The sequence below is a fragment of the Schistocerca serialis genome, chromosome 6 (genome assembly GCF_023864345.2).
Source record: "Schistocerca serialis cubense isolate TAMUIC-IGC-003099 chromosome 6, iqSchSeri2.2, whole genome shotgun sequence".
Lineage (NCBI taxonomy): Eukaryota > Metazoa > Arthropoda > Insecta > Orthoptera > Acrididae > Schistocerca > Schistocerca serialis.
This window is the reverse complement of record NC_064643.1, coordinates 452,234,662-452,257,833: the sequence shown is the minus strand read 5'-3', so window position 1 is coordinate 452,257,833 and position 23,172 is coordinate 452,234,662. Positions and strand designations below refer to the sequence as shown.

The 23,172-nt window shown below is 39.8% G+C and overlaps 1 protein-coding gene across 1 annotated transcript in view; it reads left to right on the top strand.

Moving 5' to 3' along the window:
- LOC126484256 (uncharacterized) overlaps positions 1–4,740 on the top strand; it is an 87,062-nt gene extending 82,322 nt beyond the window's left edge. Inside the window, exon 12 of the mRNA XM_050107677.1 lies at positions 4,213–4,740. Coding sequence (XP_049963634.1) covers positions 4,213–4,484 — 272 coding nt within the window. The 3' untranslated portion in view covers positions 4,485–4,740. The remainder of the gene's footprint in view (positions 1–4,212) is intronic.
- The last annotated feature ends 18,432 nt before the right edge of the window (positions 4,741–23,172 follow it).

Here is a 23,172-nt window from a genome sequence, read left to right as displayed (position 1 = left end):
TCACCACAACTCACCCCACACACCAACCTCCCACATAAGTGATTCCCACCCTGGGGTAAAACTAAATTCTCTGAGAAGTAAAACTGAAAATTGTTCATGAAATTAAATTGCTTTTAAAAGAGTGTTACAATCTGTATTACTAAACCGCTATTGCACAACCCAGTATCAGTTGCAGATTGCTTACCTAATAGCTTCCAGGGCCATCAAAAATTTGATTTTTCAATATTTCACTTGATTATTGGCCTAACTTAAAAATTTAAAAAGCTCTCATAACTGACGATGTACAAATCCTAGACTATATTCAATCAGTATTTGAGAATTAGATCACATAGCGACTTTCAACAACCTTCACACATAGTTTCAAAGCTTTATGAAATCAAACAATGGAAAACCCAGGATGGAATGTAACGACACCATGAAAAGGAAAATTGCTGCTCACTATATAGCGGAGATACTGGGTCGTGACAGGCACAACAAGAAGAATGTCACAAATATAGCTTTCAGGCAGTAAGGCCTTCATCAAAATTAGACGAGGCCACACTGAGTGTGGCCTCAGTTGCCCGAGACTGCAGTCATGTGTGTGTGTGTGTGTGTGTGTGTGTGTGTGTGTGTGTGTGTGTGTGTGTGTGGCCAAAAGCTATATTTGTGACAGTCTTTTTGTTGTGCGCTATATTTGTGACAGTCTTTTTGTTGTGCCTATCGCTACTCAACATCTCCACTATATGGTGAGTAGCAACTTTCTTTTTCACGGTGTTGTTACAAAGCTTTATGAAACTTTTTCATGCTGACACCACCCTCAAAATAGTGAAAATAGTTTATCACTTAGTACATTTTCTCTTTTCATGCAGTAAAACTGTGACATCAGGTATGACTATTTAGTTTATTATTTCTTTACTGGCAACTCTATTCGCAACGTAGTTTGCGTACAGTATCCACATATAACACTGAATGTACCTGCAAAATTATATCATTGTACAACACACAGTTGAGGAAGATATGACATCATAAACATTTAGATGTGCTACTCCCTATCAGCCCATACAGTCGTGCATTACAAGCCTACCTGTATACCTATCACCCCTCCCTCTGACATTCCTAAGCAGAAGACTGGCTGTCTCCCTCTGAGTTGCTAACCACCCATTCCAAGTCCCTCTCTCTGCCTTCTGCTTCCTCTATTCACTCCACCCGACATTACCCCTCCACAACAAGTACACGTGCTGAAATACAGTATCAGCACTGTTAGTCCAGCCAGCACTGCGTTGTGACATAGGCACATATGGGCTCACGCTTTGTGTGTGTGTGTGTGTGTGTGTGTGTGTGTGTGTGTGTGTGTGTTGTGTGTGTTACTTAACTCATCAAAGGATAACATAAAAAGCTAGCAAGTTTTCTTTTTTTTGTGTATTCCTGTCAATAACTCAATGCTTCTGACTTTTGGTCAATGGTCTACTTGAATCCAAAGATATTTATTAGGTTTTTCTATTTTCTATTTATATGAGTATTTTCCTGTTGCCATTAATGTTCCTTTCATTAAGTCTTAATTAACACTTTGTTGATTTTTCATTAAGATATGAAATTGGTAGAGAAAAGGACAAAACTATTAAAATTTGTGGTAGTGTCACTGTGGAGCCATAGTTGTTATTAAATGCCGAAAATGAATATTTATTACTGTAACCTTTTCTCTTTGATTTATTTTGGGAAACTGTGTAAAACTTAAAATACAGGTAAATCTCATTGTATGCAATAGTTATGTTCCGCAGAGTCACCGTGCATGCTGTATCCATTTTAAATCAAGTCATTTTATGTGTAAAATACAGGGTTAGGGTCAGGTCCTTGTTTACTCACATGTTAAGTTTAAAATAGAATTTTTTAATATTTTTACCAAAAGGAACCATTATCATCTTTCTGAAATGCATTTTAATGTAAAATTTATACATTCTGAAATTTAACACTGAAACACATTAAACACATTAAAATCATTTTCATTAGGCTAAATAGCCTCTGGATCATATAAGTTCAGAATAATTTGATAGAACTACAGTCAGTTTAGTTTCCTTACATGCAGATCCTCTTTAGTTGAAGTGTTCTCACCAGGTTGATGTTTTCAGAGTACCAAACCATTTTACAAAGAAATGTTTAATTGTCAGCTGTGTACTCTTCTTTGCCAGTTGACTGTACAACTCTTTGTAACATTTAAGAGAATGTTTAACTTCTCCATTCACTATTGCGCACCTTACTTCTTCAGGATGATATTCCTCAAAAATTGTCATTGCAGCTTTGATTGTTTCGAAGGCCTCGGCCATTTTCTTCATGCCAGCGTGCTAGCAGGCAGAACTTCCTTGACTCCCATTTCTTCTTTATTACTATTCTCACTTAACAGTATCAGATCTTCATTTCTCATATCCTTGGAATGAGAGATTAGGAGGTCACACACATTCTCTTCATCAACATCAGTAAACTCAATCGGCCATGCCATGTCTGCATTTTCTCCTGTTGCATTGGTGATATCACTGATCACTCCATCTTCTAGCATTGGCACACAGTTTCCTCCTTAGATCATTCATACATTTTGGAACGATGTCAGTCCCTGCATCTCTAAAAACATCAATCACCATCTGAACATTAAACTGAATGTATGAATACTGAATAAATTTTTAACTGCCAAGATCCCTTAGACCATTTATTCATATATATGACTGGTTTTCGCGGTTCTCTGTTGCCATCTTTGGATCTATGTGTTGTGACTTGCCGATCTTTCAAAGTGCCGCCGCGCAGTTGCACGTGTCCTCTACATGCGGCGCTGTCTGCCAGCCACGCAGCAGCAGCACCACCTAAGCGGCCAGCCAGCCAGCGGCCACTAGACTTGGACTCAGTTCTGATTTGACTGTTAAAGTGTACACACGTCTTACTTTGTTTACTTGATCTGCGACTTACATGTATTGTGTTGTCCTTGAAATATGATTGTTCAACTTGACGTTATAACACTATGTTTACAGCATCACACAATCTTCTCCTTCAGTGCAAGAATTTGTGCTGTACAATGTATGTCCATGTTGGTATCATGAGCTATACTAAAAGTCAGCATGTCGATTTTAAAATAAAAGCTATGAACACACACGTTATTGTGCTTGCATTCATCACAGCTTTACAACTTGTAGTAAAACCAACCCCAGCTGGCTGAGAAAGGTGCTGGATTGTCTTGGCTTTAGCTCGCACAGAAGCTCCAGAGAGAGGCGTGTGTTGTTGGTTTTCATGCTCAATCAGTGGCTTAGCATTTTTTCCATTCTTCCATCACCTCGATGCAAGATTTAGTCACACTTAAGTTAGATAAGACTGAATAGTTTTTCTAATTGATTCTGCAGTGTTATGAATAATTCTCACAGTGGAGTCACAAAGTATCAAAACACACTGAAGGTCATAGTGATCCAAAACTTCTAACTTTGTTCCTACTGAATACAACCTTTGTACGTGCTTCTTTCGCTGGACAGGCACACTTTCTTACCTGACATTTTAAATACAGGCTCTGTCAAGTGGGACTTCACAACTTTACTGACCTGAACTGACAATTCACATCTCAACAAACATGAAAAAAGATGCACTGACTTATTACCACTCCAATGTACTGTTAACAAATGGCAGCACGTTGCTTAAAACTAAAATCATCTCTATGGAGAAATGCAGGTAGTGAATCTGCTCATAATGGGCTCTACCTGTATGTATGGCCAGATGGGGATTTAAATCCCACTTTGCCTGAATACTAATTCTGTTCCCAAAGCACTACATCACCTTGCTCAATAATGCTTAAGAAGATTTCATAAAAAAAGAAAAAAAAACCTTCTGAGAACTGTCTCTCTTTACCACCCAGCTAGTATCTTGTTACATTGGAGAAACTTCCACTTCTTCATCATTAATATGGTGAAATTGCTGCAGTCTTTGTGGGGCCATTGCCTTTTAAATTAAATCACTGTAGTAGAATGCTGATAGGCTTCTGTATTATGGAGCTGGCTGATTCCTTCTTCCATTCTGGTGTGGTTTGAGGAAGCATTTGCTTCTGTGATCTGGGTAATGAAAGGACATTTAAATGAAACACTAAAATAAAGCCTGTAAACAAGTGAAGTATATTTGTACAAATTATGTTGCAACACCTAACATAAAACTTTTATTTGTGTAGTTCTTAATGGTCTTGTTAATGAACTCTTATACTGTCTTTTTCAGGCAAATATTTTGGAGTAGAAAAAGAGTCTCTTAAGATGAGAGTAGTTAAGGAGTGTTATAACACAAAAATAGTGGAAAAGAAGCCTGAGCCAACACCACTTTCCATAAATACTGGACAGATGACTGTTTACAGACTAAGACTAAGTTGTGTGTGTAAGAACACAAATAGTGAAGATGGGTGTGCAAATGTTTTGCCCATGTACAGACAAAGTTGGCCAACTGCTGCAGGAATTCTAAGCACTGGTTACTTCAAACCTAGAAACTCAGTATAGGGGCAAAACAGAAATGTACAGTTACGGGTAGCCTCTAAGAAATGTATAATTTAATGCAGTATAATCTATGCCTATTTGTTGTGCTTCAGTTTTGCAGCCTAAGTACAGTATATGACTATTAATTCCTTATTGTTTATACACAACTTTGGTGTTCTGTTCCAGTAATTATTTATATAAAGAATTTGCTGGTGATGAACTGTATTGTACTGATTGCATCATATTATGAGTATGTATGCTACATTTATTAATTAAAAGCAATTATACAGCACATATACAACATGTTTTGTATAAGGGCATGATCATTATGACTGACCATTATGGCTTCCCTGTATAGATTGTGAGAAAATATCTTTAGTTATGAATCTTGAAGTGTTGTGTTTGTATTTTTCATCATTACAAAGTATTATTGATTCAGGTGCTGTAATATGAATTCATTACTAAAATTGTGATCAAAAATAATTTGCTATATAAACAGGGTGTGGTGATGAAACAAGCCATACACATACAAGGTGTACAACTTTGCTTCCACTGTTTGCCAATAGGTGGCGACAATGGTAAGTAGCAGTCGAAAGAAACAGATCGCAGACGTCAGGCAGTTACCTTGGGCTCCGGTCACATAACATCATTCAAACATTAATCGATTTGTGTCTGCATCATAAAGTTGTTCTTGATTGAAAATGTCAGTTTACGAGCCTAATTCTCATCCTTTGCGGGAGGGGTTACTGTTTTGTTTCAATATGAAGAAAACAGCAGCTGAGTCTCATCGAATGCTCTCAGGTACGTATGGTAAGGATGCTGTTAGTGAAAGAACGTGTCGTGAGTGGTTTCAGTGCTTCAAGAATGATGATTTTAATGTCTTAGACTGGCATAGTGGTGGAAGAGAGAATGTTTTCGAAGATGCAGAATTGGAGAAATTGCTGAGTGAAGACTCGTGTCAAACTCAAGAAGAATTGGCACAGCCGCGCAGTTAGAGGCGCCATGTCACTAATCATATCGCCCCTCACACCGGAGGTTCAAGTCCTCCCTCGGGCATGGGTGTGAGTGTTTTCTTTAGCGTTAAGTTAGTTTATGTAGTGTGTAAGTCTAGGGACCGATGACCTCAGCGGTTTGGTCCCTTATGAATTCACACACGTTTTAACATTTTTTGAAGAATTGGCATGATTAGTAGGAGTGGCACAGCAAGTCATTTCAAAACGTCTCAAGGCTATGGGCATGATTAAGAAAGAAGTAACTTGGGTCCCATGTGAGCTGAAACCAAGAGGCGTTGAATGAGGTTTGTGAGCTGGCCGCTGTGGCCGAGCGGTTCTAGGCACTGCTGCTATGGTGGCAGGTTCGAATCCTGTCCTTAGGTTAGTTAGGTTTAAGTAGTTCTAAGTCTATGGGACTGATGACCTCAGATGTTAAGTCCCATAGTGCTTAGAGCGATTTTTTTGTTTGCGAACAGTTGCTTCAGAGGCAAAAACGGAATGGATTTCTGCATTGCATTGTGACCAGGGATGAAAAATGGGTTCATTATGATAACCCTAAACACAAAAAATCATAGAGATATCCCAGCCATACTTCCACGTCAACAACCAAACTGAATATTCACAGCTCCAAGATCATGCTCTGCATTTGGTGGGACCAGCTCGGCATCATGTACTAGGAGATGTTAAAACCAAGTGAAACTATCATGGGTGCTCGTTATCGAATGCAGTTATTGCATTTGAGCAGAACATTAAAAGGCAAATGGCCGCAGTACAGCAAGAGGCACGATAAAGTGATTTTGCAGCGTGACAACTCTCAACCCCATGTTGCAAAAGAGATCAAAACGTACTTGGAAATGTTAAAATCGGAAGTCCTACCCCACCCACCGTATTTTCCAGACATTGCTCCCTCTGACTATCACCTGTTTAGATCAATGGCGCATGGCCTGGCTGAACAACACTTCCGATCTCATGAAGAAGTCGCAAATTGGATCGATTTGTGGATCGCTTCAAAAGATGAACAATTTTTTCGATGCGGGATTCATACGCTGCCCGAAATATGGGAGAAAGTAGTGGCCAGCGATGGAAAATACTTTGAATGATACATGTGTAACCAGTTTGTTTTATTAAAGCCTCAAATGTTTGAGAAGAATGGCGAAAGCAAAGTTGAATGGTGAAAATCAAAAGCTGTACTGTTACTGGATCAGTTGCAATTTTTTCTAATCTGTAGTAGTTAATATGATCACACTTGGAGCATTATATCTAGATATTAGGTCTAAATGACATCAGTTGCTGCTGTCTTGGCACTCATTCACTTATTGTCTCCAAGTTACCTTCTACATCAAGCTGTTCCGCTGCTGCTTCTGCTTCCCAGTGGGACACGGGCAGCCTTAGACGCCCATCAGCTACCTACAGGAAGGTGCAGCTATCATAGGTTATCCTCCAGGTAGTCTTATTGAACCATGCTATGTGGACTCACTAGCCACTTGTACGCTTCTGACTGTGGGCACTTGACCAGGGCAGGTGCCCAAGCTGGAACAGATTGATCTACATTATCTTAAGTTGCTTTCTCTAATGGGTAATAAACACATTTGCTCCCATGTGTTGTGTCTTCTGCTCCATGCTTCACAATACTGAAAATGTACACAGAATGGTAGTAAAAAATGAAACACTAATAAAATTTGTAACAGAAGTAGAGCATATACTTAGCAATTGCTGGGCAAAGAATATCTTTAATGGGGTTGTCAAGTCACAAAAATGTAAAAGCTTAGCTGAATTTCTAACTTTTAGCATCCCTCTCCCTCCCTCCCTCCCTCCCTCCCTCCCTCCCTCCCCCACCCTCACTCTCCCTCCTGCTCTCCTTTCCCCCTTCCCCACCGTGTGTGTGTGTGTGTGTGTGTGTGTGTGTGTGTGTGTGTGTGTGTGTGTGTGTGTGTACGTCTTGGGGGGGGGGGGGGGGCGTGAGATGTTCTTTTCCTCATTCCATGAAGGATTTTTTAATGCAGTACCTTCATTCTTCAAATGTATTGTATTGGGACAGCATTGGGGTATCTTCTGAGATCCCGGGTTCAACTCCCGGTTGGGGCACGCATTTTCAGCTGTCCCCATTGATGTATGTCAGCAACACCTGTCGGCACTAAGGGTTTTGATTTAATTACCATTTCATTCTAGAGAAGCTGCACGGTCATCAATGGTGTCTGTTCTTTCGGGAGTAGATACCATCTTCATATAGTTAAAGGCTACCCACCCACTGACCTCCTTCTGTGCAAATGCACACGCTTTGCCCGAACTCTTACGAGACTCGTCAGCTTAGTCTGGCGTGAGCAATGAGTGAATGGGCAAATATCTATTAGGAACACTACGAATGTAGGTTGTGGACAGTTGGGAATGTGGGTCTCACAGGAAGCGTGCAAGGGATAAGTCCCTGCAGTGGCACTATCCTCTGTGCCCTCGGTGGATCGGATGGATGGAGCATGTGCCGTGTAAGCAGGAGATCCTGGGTTCGAGTCCCAGTCAAGGCACACATTTTCAGCTGTCCCCATTGATGTGTATCAACAACACCTGTCTGCAGCTAAGGGTTTTGATTTAGTTATCATTTCATTCTAGAGAAGCTGCATGGTCATCAATGGTATCTGTTCTTTTGGGAACAGATTTCTGAATGCTGACACAGTCAGTATGAAGTACTCCTATTGAGAAAGAAGACACCGACATCTCCACCTACTCTATCTTTCAAAGCAGTTTTGAGATTTTTTTCCTGAAACAAATTTTTAAAGTGACGCCATATGACCACTGATGTTCCCAACATCATCAAAATGTCTTCATTATAAAGCCTGTTTCACCTTTGTACAAAGAAAGTTGTCATTGCAAACAATAGAAGGTGAGTATGTTAGTAGTGTAATAAAGTTATTCATTGGAAGAAAGATGAACTGTAAAGAAGAGGAACTGAGTAGCAGATAAGCAAGTAAAGAAGGTCACCAACACAACTTACACATGTGGTATTTTTCAGCAGAATAACACATATACACAACTTCTCTATCTTTTGAGCCACAGGACCAATGATCTCAGCATTTTGGTCACATAGGAACTTACCACCTTTTGAGCCACGAGGTCAAGAGAGCAGCCAATTATGAGTGTGCGTTATATGACAGCAGTTTGAAACTACAGATGCCTTTCCATCAAAAACTTCTGAGTAACTATCTGTTCTCGTCTTTATATGTAGTCTGTAGAATGAAAATTTAATTTGCAAAATGCGTATATCAGGGACGGCTAAGAATTCAGCATGTGGGCCTGGCCCAGAACCAAGTGCCAAAGTGCCCAGCCTTGCTTCACATTTCCTCCACCACCATGCCATGCTGTCTGCGTGCGAGGAAGGGGGAGAGGGGTAAACTGCAAAAGCATCACCTTTAAATAGCAGTACAGATGCACTGTGTACTACTTCATTTCATATTTCACATTTGTCAACAACATAGGTCAAAGACAAAACAAATTTTCATGCTGAAGACATAATATAATTTTTATCTGATACAAACTGTCAGCATACAGACAGACACAGACAATTTCATAGAGTTTCACACTCAAGTTTCTACATAATTGTGACTTAATTAGTTTCATAATAAAAAAAAAGAAACTAAGTGCAGTTAGGGGAGAATGAAGGCTCGATGACCCCCACTTTAACATGCACCGTATTTCTTGACACACAGCCTCTCTCTTAGATGACTGATTTGAATAGGTGTTTTTACAAAAGGTTTCATGAGATTTCACCTCCATGCGGTATTCATAGGTTTTAATTACACCTGATTTCTTGTCAAACACTAATATTCTTTGACAGTAAATCATTACTTATTTAGCTCCATAAACAAGAAAAGGTCTTTCACACAAATATGTTGATCAAAATATTGCAGCGCTTCTGCACGCTTCTGCAGTCTCATTATGACAATTTGGAAACTCTTAAGTAAGGAAGGCAGTGTAGACTTCCTGGACAGTTTTAACATAAAAAGATTTGTCATGAAACCTGGAATTACCTTGCAAGTCAGGCAGTTACATCTGCACATTTTCAGTGGCGCTTTCAACTGGAATTGCAAATGGTCTCAATAATAGCTTGGAAGCAGAAGTAAGATATACAGATCCTCAAAATCTTTATAAAACTATCCTTGTAATTCTTTCAATGCCACAGTGAATTCTTCAAAACCTCCCATTTTCTTTAAAGCCAATGAGTGCATGGAACTGGACTGTCTTTGTCAGAATGTGTCCCTTCTACAATGTGATTTTCTTTTTAAAAGCATCCCCATCAATCAGAAAGAAGTTACTGTGCAATGTCTTACTGTGAGCAGTGTGCAGTCGAGTCCACTTAAAACTGCGGAGTCTACACTCCATTCCAGATGCTCTAATTTTTGTTCGTGCACTCCTTTGTCCTTCATAAATTCAACAATATCAAGTTTTGAATAGAAAAGTCATTCCAGGGATGCCCCTTGACTTAATCAGCATACATTGCATTATTGTCTGGTATCCACACTATTTGTTGAGTGCCATTGAAAACTGTTGCAACAGACAATGGAATAATGAATGAGAGTTACGTCAGAAATTTTATTATTTGTACCACCAATTTCTTCATGTGCTCCAGGCCTCGAAATTTAGCACAAAGTGCATTTTGATGTACAGAACAATGAAACTAATGAATCCAGGCTGTTGATCATAATTTCTTGCTCTTTCATTGTCAACTAAATCTTTAAATTCTTTCTGTGTGGTATTGTAATGCCGTTTCATAGTAAATATGTAGTAACTGCTGCTGATGCAAATTGAGAACTCTCATTCTTCTCTTCTGTTTTAACATAAATGAATTCCCATTCATTTTAAAATGATTGTGAAGATAGATCGGAAGACTGCCTCTTTTTGTGAAAACAGCCATTGGTCCTGTGAATGTCCTTCACACCATGAACAAATAGTGAAGGTTAAACAGTGCTGACAATATAACTCTGCCAAACTCAGAGAGTTGTGCCGACCGAAAAATGCCGCACCGCAATGTTAAATGAAGTATCACACTGTTCCGGGTACTTCCAAGAAGGGGCAAGCAAAGGCAAGTGACATGGTGGGCCCTGCCCCACCTGCGGCCTGCACACGCAGCATGTGTGAAGTTTGGCACGCCGTGGCTCGCCCTGTCCTATACTGAGAATCATTATCAGCTCAGGCTACAGTTGAAAGTCAATGTTAATCTTTTTTCTTCTATTTTGGGTCTGATTTATTCCAATCTAAATATAATATTTATGTTGCAGTAATTAGATGTAAATTAGGTAAAACTATTAGTAATACTAAATTCATATGACTCTCCACGTGATGTCCATACATATTAGTACTGAAAGTATATTATGGACCTTTAACAATGACTAATTGACTAACATGTCTAGATTTGTTTCCTTCTGTTACAGTCTCCTATTATACATATCACTAAGTCACAAAAAATAAGTAAGAGCTCAGAAAATCTGATTCTGCCATTGCGTGGTTACCTAGTGGTCAGCTGCAGCTCATCTGATAATACTGTACTTTTAAAAACTCATCACAACCTTTACTCATTTCATAATTGAAATATAAGGATAGTACATTTCCAGTAAAGTTTACTATTGTTCTTTGTGATCTTTTCTTCCATTACAACTGTCTCCTTTCTTCTAGATGGGCAAACAAAAGCTACGCTACATTTCAAAGTATATACACATCATTTGCTTCCAACATGAAAAAGTTATGAGGGTTGTACCAAAAGTAAGGTTCCCAATGAGCTACAGCCTCGAGGGAAGGTGCTAGGCTAAATCCGACAGCAGTGCCATGCACAGTGGTTCCCCCCACTCTCGAGCCCTTCTGTCCGTGATTCGCTATGTCCCTCAGTGTTTGCTTGGCAGCCGTCAGAGATGGAAGTGCTGATCACCGCTTCCGCCAAGTGCGAGCTTCGACCAGTAATCCGGTTTCTTCATGCAAGGAAGTTACCGCCTGTAGAGATTCATCGGCAACTGACTGAGGTTTATGGGGAAGAGTGCATGTCCGTTCAGCACGTCCACAAAAGGTGCAGGTTGCATGGAAGTTCATGATAAGAACAGAGTATAATACCTCCGGTTTTGGTTGGGATTGTCCAGAAGATCAACAGTGAGCTGCTCAAAGATCGAAGGGTCACTGTCCATGAACTTGTTGAATGCATTCCTGGAGCTTCCCATGGGACAATTGAAAGAACCTCAAAAGAAACATTGGGTTATCACAAGGTGTGAGCTGGCTGGGTCCCCAGATGCTGACTGATGGACACAAGGAGCAACACCTTGACAGTGCTTGCAAGTTTCTTCACCAGTGTGAGGATGGAGACAACACAGAGAAGTTGTTGGACTCTCCATTCACTGCAGTTTTGAGTCTTTTTCATTGGTTCACTCCGTTATAACTGGAGCAATGGTGCAATTTTTCTGCTTTACAAGAAAAAGTGATAAACACGAGATACAATCCTACTGAAAGAAATAGGAGCAAGCTCACTTTACAAGCAGAGACAGTGCGGGTCAACCATTTGCAGATTGTGAAAGTACTTAGAGTACAGAGGAATGAGTATAAGTTATTATTTGGCCTATAAATCATAGCTTTCTGGAAAGTTATAATTCAGTTTCAACAAAATCTATTAAAACATTGAAATAAAGGAATCACTTAAACTAGTTCAATAATATAGGTCCAGTGATGCACTGACACTTTGTGCCAGTTGAAAATTCGTGCCAACCCTGGATTTGAACCCAGATCTATTTGCCAGGAGCAGTTTCCTTCAGCAAATAGACCATCTGAGTGTCCCTTCACAACTAACTCAAACTTTCAGTGGTAGATGTTTCTCTCCTACACTTCTGAACACCACAACCAGAGGCTCCCCCCAAGAGTGCTTATTAACACTTAGCCTTTGGGAAAAGGCTCTGGTTGTTGCGCAACAAAAAGGAAACATCAGTGACATAGAGGGTTTTTTAGTCAGTGTTGGAGGCAGGCTTGACTGGCGTAATTGGGCAAAATGGCTACCTGTGATAAGCATGAAATCTGGGTTGGAATCCCAGTCTGGTGCAAATTTTCATTTGACATACAGATGAGCTACAAAATCATTAACTCCTACAGCTCTGTTTAAAAAATGAAATACTGCAAAATGCTTTTGGTTTTTCCTCCATCAGTATTCATAAAGACCGCTATTTATTTCCATTAAAACTGTAATACCACTGTAATTGTTGCATTTTCACACAAAAGGAGGTAAGATGTGGCGCAATGATCAGAACTTGGCCCCATATTTGGGGAAACCGGGATTCATTTGCACAGCGACCTAGACTCTCAAATTTCATGGGACTGATAATCACACAGTTTAGTCCCTTTAATCTACAAATTAACCATACAACAAAATATGTGGTTTCTATAATTCAGTAAAGCAATTGGAATGGCTCCTTTACATGGCTGACTTTCTTCCCCAGTCTGAGCATGTGCTCCGCCTCTAATTACCTTGTATTATTTTTGTGTTGCACAAGACCTTCATTAATATTAAAATCAGCTAATAAGAGAAAAACCTTTGATTTTCATCAGGCAAATTAACAAGCTAGCTTCAGAAATTTGTTAGTGCAATGAATCACTTGCAGTCAGTGAGCAAAATTATAGAACAGAGGATTGGGTATCGACAGCATTTTGCTCAAAATAATTTTTAAAGAGGTTTTGACTCAGTTTTAACAAAATCTGTGCTAATAGCTCTTGAAGAACAAAGCACTGATTCACTCTGTGTTATCATAATAGTGCTTCCCAATGTTGCAATGGAAACCTAGTAGCTAGCACACGATTACTGTGGACTGTCATGGTATCACTACCCAGTTGGCACCTATTGCCATTAGAGCCCTCTGATAAGACCACCTCAAACTGGACAATATAAGCCAGCAAAAGCATGGTCTGAGTCAGTGATGAAGTCTTTGGAGTTTGCATCGAGTGTGTTTTTGGTTTGGCTTGTACAGCTTTATATTGTGGACTCTCTTTTGTCATGGATGGGACTCAGGCAAGTACTAGACTGTGCTTTTGGATATGGACAAAAGATAACTTGTATTGCCTGTGAGGAGTGTTATGTATATATCTTTTGTTGTTAGTAAAAGTGGGCAAGTACCAACTAGTCATGTGTGACACTCGTCTTTACAACAGTGACGACAAGGATGGGATTCATGATGTGAACAAATCAGACTTTGAACATTTTTTGTAATTAGGTGAGAGAGTGGTTTATTCAGCCATGGAGGAACTACAACTATTAACACAAACCACACAAGGGTACCACAAGATAACAGCAGCAATATTACAGGCAGTGCAAGCATTAGCAAGTGTAACAAGTACATCTTCTATGCCACCTGTGTTTGTGGCTTTCATACCACTTGCTAAACAAAGTGAAGAGTAGTACAGTTACTGATGATGACTGCAGTTATTTTTTTCAGTTTGTCGTATTTCCGACTGAGAAAGACAAAAGGCCATGTTCTTGTCAGGAAATTCTGAACTGTATCATCTAATACAGAAATTAGATGTATTTTAACAAACCTGCCAAAACTTAAGTTGCCTAGAGTATTTTTGTTATTGCAAAAACATTTTTTGACAAATAAGCGTGTTATTGCTGTCAGGTTAGAATTCAGGTAGAGGGCAAAGGGTCCTAGGCATTGTGATGCATACTGGGCCACCAACCTGCATGTATTAAGTAGGAATTGCTATTTGAGATGTTGGTACAGGGAAAACTACACAGATACTCTAATCAGGGACATTATAATCCATCTTTCTTAAACACATAAGTGAGAAACCATTTAGATACACTAATCAGGGACATTATAGTCCATCTTTCCTCAACACGTAAGTGAGAAACCATTTATTGTAGAAATTGGATTCTTCTCTGAGGGAAGAAACGTGAATAGCTGAAGCTAGCCATGCAGCCTAGATTTCATGTGTGATGGAATTCACCTCTTCAACAACTTCACTAGTGACACATCAGTGTCAGGGCCTGGCTGTAAACATTGCTTCCTTCACCACGTATGCAACTTCTGCCCCCAGTAGCGTTCAGTATGCTACAGGTCCAGCAAAGGGGTCTGCTGTAAGAAGTAAGTTGCCACATTTCCAATGCAGATACATTTCAGCCTATGGAAGTGTACAAAGTGAGTATTAAATGTATGGAAGAGCAGACTTCATAGGATGTAATCCAGTAAATGTTCTTAGATGAAACATTGTAGGCAAACACCATGTGAAATTACTTTTAGTCATCTGTGCCCTTGGTAAAGCAATCTACTTTCGTAACTTTAGCGGCATAACCCTTACAGACAACCATGACAAACCTGTTGGCCTCTGGACACCATCATGTGCCCTTGCTATGAAAGCTTCCAGTTTAAGCAACACATCCATTCAATATTCTTATGGTAGGTGATCCCAAATTGGAAAATGTTTTTGGGATAGACTATTTTAACACTTTTGGTTTTACAATTCATAAAGCAGCAAAAGGACTCAATTGGAACCTGCGTGAGCTTTTTCTCATGCAACCATAAATGGAATATTTTGGTTTCAAATCTTCAGCCAATGGATTTGCATCAGTGAAGGACTGTATTGCAGTCATCATGCAAAAGGAAATTTGTCTAATACAATCCCTAATGTTCTCTAATGTTTTCCTCCAATTTACAGGCTAAGCCTGTTTAAAAGCTAGATGGAGTGATTTCATGGCCACCCATTACCGCACCCTCTCAGACATGCTGCATCTGTTATCAGTGAATGTCATCACTGAGGCCTCTTCCTTCCATGTGGGCACCCCAGCATGGGCCCAAGAGATCAGATGCTACCCTTCCTGGATCCATGGCAGCATCGCTGCAATCAATTTCGCCTCCGCAATCCTGGTCAGCAGCTGCCTGTCTCTCTGACCTCAGTGGATCCTCCAGTCCTGTAGTGACTCTTACAACTTACACTGAACCTTGTCTTGTCCTGGCCTTTGGCAGCAATGCCCACGTACATCACGCAGCAGCCATTCCCAGTGGTGGTTCCTCCACACAGACACCACCTACATTCTGCTACACAAGTGGTCACTGCTCGGGAGGGGGGGTGGGGGGGAGGGCAGAATATGGTGGTACCACTCAACAGTTTTGTGGAAACTGAGTAGCTAGTGCAACATTATTCTCAACTACCATGTTGTTGTTGTTGTGGTCTTCAGTCCTGAGACTGGTTTGATGCAGCTCTCCATGTTATTCTATCCTGTGCAAGCTTCTTCATCTCCCAGTACCTACTGCAACCTACATCCTTCTGAATCTGCTTAGTGTATTCATCTCTTGGTCTCCCTCTACGATTTTTACCCTCCACGCTGCCCTCCAATGCTAAATTTGTGATCCCTTGATGCCTCAAAATATGTCCTACCAACCGATCCCTTCTTCTAGTCAAGTTGTGCCACAAACTTCTCTTCTCCCCAATCCTATTCACTACCTCCTCATTAGTTACGTGATCTACCCACCTTATCTTCAGCATTCTTCTGTAGCACCACATTTCGAAAGCTTCTATTCTCTTCTTGTCCAAACTGGTTATCGTCCATGTTTCACTTCCATACATGGCTACACTCCATACAAATACTTTCAGAAACGACTTCCTGACACTTAAATCTATACTCGATGTTAACAAATTTCTCTTCTTCAGAAACGATTTCCTTGCCATTGCCAGTCTACATTTTAAATCCTCTCTACTTCGACCATCATCAGTTATTTTACTCCCTAAATAGCAAAACTCCTTTACTACTTTAAGTGTCTCATTTCCTAATCTAATCCCCTCAGCATCACCCGATTTAATTTGACTACATTCCATTATCCTCGTTTTGCTTTTGTTGACGTTCATCTTATATCCTCCTTTCAAGACACTGTCCATTCCGTTCAACTGCTCTTCCAAGTCCTTTGCTGTCTCTGACAGAATTACAATGTCGTCGGCGAACCTCAAAGTTTTTACTTCTTCTACATGAATTTTAATACCAACTCCAAATTTTTCTTTTGTTTCCTTTACTGCTTGCTCAATATACAGATTGAATAACATCGGGGAGAGGCTACAACCCTGTCTCACTCCTTTCCCAACCACTGCTTCCCTTTCATGCCCCTCGACTCTTATAACTGCCATCTGGTTTCTGTACAAAATGTAAATAGCCTTTCGCTCCCTGTATTTTACCCCTGCCACGTTCAGAATTTGAAAGAGAGTATTCCAGTTAACGTTGTCAAAAGCTTTCTCTAAGTCTACAAATGCTAGAAACGTAGGTTTGCCTTTTCTTAATCTTTCTTCTAAGATAAGTCGTAAGGTTAGTATTGCCTCACGTGTTCCAACATTTCTACGGAATCCAAACTGATCTTCCCCGAGGTCCGCTTCTACCAGTTTTTCGATTCGTCTGTAAAGAATTCGTGTTAGTATTTTGCAGCTGTGACTTATTAAACTGATAGTTCGGTAATCTTCACATCTGTCAACACCTGCTTTCCTTGGGATTGGAATTATTATATTCTTCTTGAAGTCTGTGGGTATTTCGCCTGTCTCATACATCTTGCTCACCAGATGGTAGAGTTTTGTCATGACTGGCTCTCCCAAGGCCATCAGTAGTTCTAATGGAATGTTGTCTACTCCCGGGGCCTTGTTTCGACTCAGGTCTTTCAGTGCTCTGTCAAGCTCTTCACGCAGTATCTTATCTCCCATTTCATCTTCATCTACATCCTCTTCCATTTCCATAATGTTGTCCTCAAGTACATCGCCCTTGTATAAACCCTCTATATACTCCTTCCACCTTTCTGCCTTCCCTTCTTTGCTTAGAACTGGGTTGCCATCTGAGCTCTTTATATTCATACAAGTGGTTCTCTTCTCTCCAAAGGTCTCTTCAATTTTCCTGTAGGCAGTATCTATCTTACCCCTAGTGAGACAAGCCTCTACATCCTTACATTTGTCCTCTAGCCATCCCTGCTTAGCCATTTTGCACTTCCTGTCGATCTCATTTTTGAGACGTTTGTATTCCTTTTTGCCTGCTTCATTTACTGCATTTTTATATTTTCTCCTTTCATCAATTAAATTCAATATTTCTTGTGTTACCCAAGGATTTCTATTAGCCTTCGTCTTTTTACCTACTTGATCCTCTGCTGCCTTCACTACTTCATCCCTCAGAGCTACCCATTCTTCTTCGACTGTATTTCTTTCCCCCATTCCTGTCAATTGTTCCCTTATGCTCTCCCTGAAACTCTGTACAACCTCTGGTTCTTTCAGTTTATCCAGGTCCCATCTCCTTAAATTCCCGCCTTTTTGCAGTTTCTTCAGTTTCAATCTGCAGTTCATAACCAATAGATTGTGGTCAGAATCCACATCTGCCCCTGGAAATGTCTTACAATTTAAAACCTGGTTCCTAAATCTCTGTCTTACCATTATGTAATCTATCTGATACCTTTTAGTATCTCCAGGATTCTTCCAGGTATACAACCTTCTTTCATGATTCTTGAACCAAGTGTTAGCTATGATTTAAGTTATGCTCTGTGCAAAATTCTACAAGGCGGCTTCCTCTTTCATTTCTTCCCCCCAATCCATATTCACCAACTATGTTTCCTTCTCTCTCTTTTCCTACTGACGAATTCCAGTCACCCATGACTATTAAATTTTCGTCTCCCTTCACTACCTGAATAATTTCTTTTATCTCGTCATACATTTCATCAATTTCTTCATCATCTGAAGAGCTAGTTGGCATATAAACTTGTACTACTGTAGTAGGCATGGGCTTTGTGTCTATCTTGGCCACAATAATGCGTTCACTATGCTGTTTGTAGTAGCTAACCCGCACTCCTATTTTTTTATTCATTATTAAACCTACTCCTGCATTACCCCTATTTGATTTTGTATTTATAACCCTGTAATCACCTGACCAAAAGTCTTGTTCCTCCTGCCACTGAACTTCACTAATTCCCACTATATCTAACTTTAACCTATCCATTTCCCTTTTTAAATTTTCTAACCTACATGCCCGATTAAGGCATCTGACATTCCACACTCTGATCCGTAGAATGCCAGTTTTCTTTCTCCTGATAACGACGTCCTCTTGAGTAGTCCCCGCCCGGAGATCTGAATGGGGGACTATTTTACCTCCGGAATATTTTACCCAAGAGGATGCCATCATCATTTAATCATACAGTAAAGCTGCATGTCCTCGGGAGAAATTACGGCTGTAGTTTCCCCTTGCTTTCAGCCGTTCGCAGTACCAGCACAGCAAGGCCGTTTTGGTTAATGTTACAAGGCCAGATCAGTCAATCATCCAGACTGTTGCCCCTGCAACTACTGAAAAGGCTGCTGCCCCTCTTCAGGAACCACATGTTTGTCTGGCCTCTCAGCAGATACCCCTCCGTTGTGGTTGCACCTACGGTACGGCCATCTGTATCGCTGAGGCACGCAAGCCTCCCCACCAACGGCAAGGTCCATGGTTCATGGTTCAACTACCATAGCACCTCTAATCATAAATCACTTGTCATCAGAAACACTCTCTGCCAAGACCACACCAGAATCGTGTATATAAGCCAGCAACGGACCAATCTGAGCCAGTTGTGATATGATCTGTGGAGTGCACCTCAAGTATGTTATGATTTGACTATGTTGTCTTATTGTGGGCACTGTTTCTCGTCATAGGTAAAACTGTAATCACGTGAACTGGAGATAGCATGCACTGTCTCCGACAAGCATTCTGTATATATCTCGCTGTTGTTAAACTGGTCCAAGGCCTCACTAGGTTTGTATGTCACTAACCTTTACAAAATTTAGTATTCTGCAAAATATATATGTCAGTGCCACAGTGCCCATTAGATTTTATAAGGATAGTAGTAAATACGGACCTTAAAGATGAGCTGGGGAAGGAGATCCCCTACCACCAAAATTATTCTCAGCTGTCCCAGAAGTAGTATCTACAGCCACAAACTAGAGAAAATGAGGAGAAATACATGTTAATGGAACACTTCTGAACCACCTTTGTCTTTGCTTCTAGTACAGATAAACTTGAACAATGAATGGAAGTATAAAGGTACCTTTAACCAGAAGTGCACAACATACCAGAACTACATGACAATGTTGTGACTGATAATGCACAAGTTGCAAGTATTTTCAAAAAGCATTTTATAAATGTAGCGACAAAAATAGTGTGCAATGGTTCAGTTTGAGAAGCAAGAGAATATGTGAAAAATGTCATCGCGCAAAACTTAAGCTGTTAGGAATACAACCAAAATACTTCACTGAAATTAATAGAATTATAAAAATTTTAAGAAACAAAAGCTCATATGGCACTGATCGTATTTCGTACTAAATGCTGAAGAGCTCTTCTAACTTAATAAGTAATGTTGTTAGTGATATATATAATGCAGCACTGGCATAGGGAATTTCTCTAGTCAGATTAAAATATGTGGTTGATAAATCTTGTTCAGGCTGACAAAAAAGAACTTAAATAATTATCATCAGATTTCCTTGCTGAAGTCTTTTTCCAAAATATTTGGAAAAAAAAGTGATGCACTCAAGAGCAGTCTCACATTTAAATATGATCAGTTTCTTAACACATATATATTACATATATACTCACCAAACCTTATACTTCTTTAATGATAAGATAACACCAATTGGTATTTTTTGTGATCTTCACAAGGCATTTGATTCCATAGATGATGCTATTCTCTTAGGAAAACTTACGTATTACAGAATTTATACCTCAAGACGTAACACGTCTGCATCACACTTAACAAACAATCCAAAAACTTGTGCTGAATAATTTAAACAATGTCGGAAGCAGAGAAAATTTTAGTGATTTGGAGAAATCATAAAGGGAGTCCTACAAGGTTCAAGTTTGAGTCCAATCCTGTTCCTTATACACTGACGGAAAAAGAAAATGGCAACATCAAGAGTTGTGCGACATAAACGAAAGTTGGCAGGCATGTTTCTACATCTGAAAGATGGTGTCTATTCACATTTTGAACCAGTCGCATAAGAGTGATGTTACTACAAGGATGCAGATCAGGTTTGCTTTAAAGACAAATTATAATGGTCGTAAGGATTACCTTTAAGACTGGACGTGTGAATTGATGTTAGCAAAGAATGTCTTTAAAATGACAAAGATACCATTATCAACACTTCTCTGAGTGTGAATGAGGATGTGTAATAGGGCTATGAGAAGCTGGGTGTTCCTTCTGCAACATTGTAGAAAGTTGTGGCAGGAATGTAGCCAATGTACATGATAGCTGGCAGCGGTGGTTACAAGATTGAACAGTCACAAGAAGACCAGGTTCCGGGAGGCCACATGGCACTGCCAAGAGGGAAGACCATCATGTTCAGCGTATGGTTGTGTTGCACCAAACTGCATCTGCAGCCACAATTTGAGCGTCAGTTGGCATCATAGTGACACAACGAACTGTTACAAATCAATTACTTCAAGGACAGTTCCATCCCAGATGCCCTGTAATGTGCAATCCACTGACTCTAAATCACCACCATGACTTCAGTGCCATCAAGTGAGAGCTCAGTGGGCGAGGGTGGGAGTGGAGGCCTAGTGTGTTTTTTATTAAAGCCAGTTCTGCCTCAGTGCCAGTAATGGCCCTGTGTTGGTTACAGAGTTGGTTGGGTTGTTTTGGTGGAGGAGACCAGACAGCAAGGTCATCGGCCTTATCAGATTAGGAAGGATGGGGAAGGAAGTCGGCCATGCCATTTGAATGGAACCATCCCAGCACTTACTTGGAGCAATTTAGGGAAATCATGGAAAACCTAAATCAGGATGGCCGGATGCGGGATTGAACTGTCGTCCTCCCAAATGCTAGTCCAGTGTACTAACCACTGCACCACCTCGCTCGGTTGTTGGTTAGAAGGAGACAAGTTAGGGACCTGCAAACAACCTGTTTGCATTCTAGACATGCTGGTCCTACAACAGCAGTTAGGGTTCTTGGATACAGTTTTGTATGACAGCAGGAGCACTCTCTTGGTTATCCCAAGCACTCCGACTGAAAATCTGTATGTCAGTCTGGTGATTTCACCTGTTGTTCTGTCATTCATGAATAGAATTCCAAGGAGTGTTTTCTAACAGGATAACACTCACCTACATACCAGTTACCACTGTTGTAACCCAGCATACTCTACAAAGTGTCAACATGTTGCCTTGACCTACTCGGTCATGAAGCTTATCTCACATTTACATTAACCTGTTGTCTTGCAATGATAATCACTTAAATATGTTATCTAGACAAATGTATTCCCAAAATTTCATTACTCTCCATTTGTTGGGGTTGTGAATTTTTTCTGTCAGTGAGTATATGAATGACCTGCCACTCAGCATTCATCGAGGAGAACTGGTACCTTTTGCAGATGATGCTAATAACATAATAAATCCTATTAATGAGAAAGCAGTAAAAAAGATTGTTAATGATGGTTTTCAAATAACTATTAATGGGTTGTCTGAAAATGGAGCCTTCCTTAATTTATATTCAGTTCTGTACACAAAATAGAATTGTACCAACAATTGTAGCACATGAACATGAATTAGTAAACAGTGTAGAATGTTCCAAATTTTTGGGTGTACCTATTGATTAAAACTTGCACTGGAAGAAGGATATTACTGACCTGCTCAAACAATTAAGTTCAGGTACTTTTGTTCTTTATATAATTATTAGTCTTGGGAACACACACATCAACCTTCAGACATATTTAGCATATTTCTACTCAATACTGCCTTATGGAATAATTTTCTAGAGTAACCTATCACTTAAAAATGAAGTATTTATTGCACAAATGCAAGCAGTAAGAATAATGTGTGATGTTCACCCACAGTTACTCTTCAAGGATTGAGGCATTTTAACTACACCATCAGAGACCATACCCTCTTCTGTCCCAAGCACATATTAAAACTACAAGTGAGTTACATTTGTGTTAATGCTAGATAACTATGAATGACCCTAAAAGAAAATTTTAAACCAGAGTGAACTTTTTATAGGTGGTATCATATGTGATACCTTGGGACTCAAGCAGGACAATTATATACAGAACTATGCACTCTCATGTTGCTTTGTTACAAAAAAGACCCAGTCAGAAACATTACATACACTGTTCATGCTTCCATAGATTTCGTGATGGGTCAGAACACAAACTTTATATCAAAAGTTTCATTTATATTAAGTAAACAATTCAAAGTATATAAACAAAACTACCTTGGCAAAATGTTTCAAAGTACTGTTGCTTTCTTTACGTTACCATGTACAGCAAAATTATATTAAATTACTTATCCTAATTTAATTTTATTTTTTGTGGAATTTGTTAAAACAATACCTGTCAGCAGTCAAGCAAAGGAACACTTTTCATTGCCCACACCATACAAAAGTGGGGCCTCTGCTTCTGCCCAGCGTTTTGAACATCATTTCAGGCAAGTGACATATGTGTGTTGCCTTATCTCCATCAGTGGTAGCGGAACAGAACATCTTAGTCTTTTTCTATCTTGTGAACAATCTTCATCTTCAAAGTCTAGTTCTTGTTCCACAGGTTACATCAGTAAACTTGACCTTTGGTGAAAGTATATTAATTTCCTGCAATAGCAAGCTTGGACTGATAGTATAGCATTGTACATTTCTTTGCAATACCATACCTCATTGCAGTCTCCCTGTACTCCACCCATGCAGCAGCAATTGCAAAATCCATAATGTGATGATTGTCCATTTGTGGCTCCAGGCTCTCGTGCCATCATATCT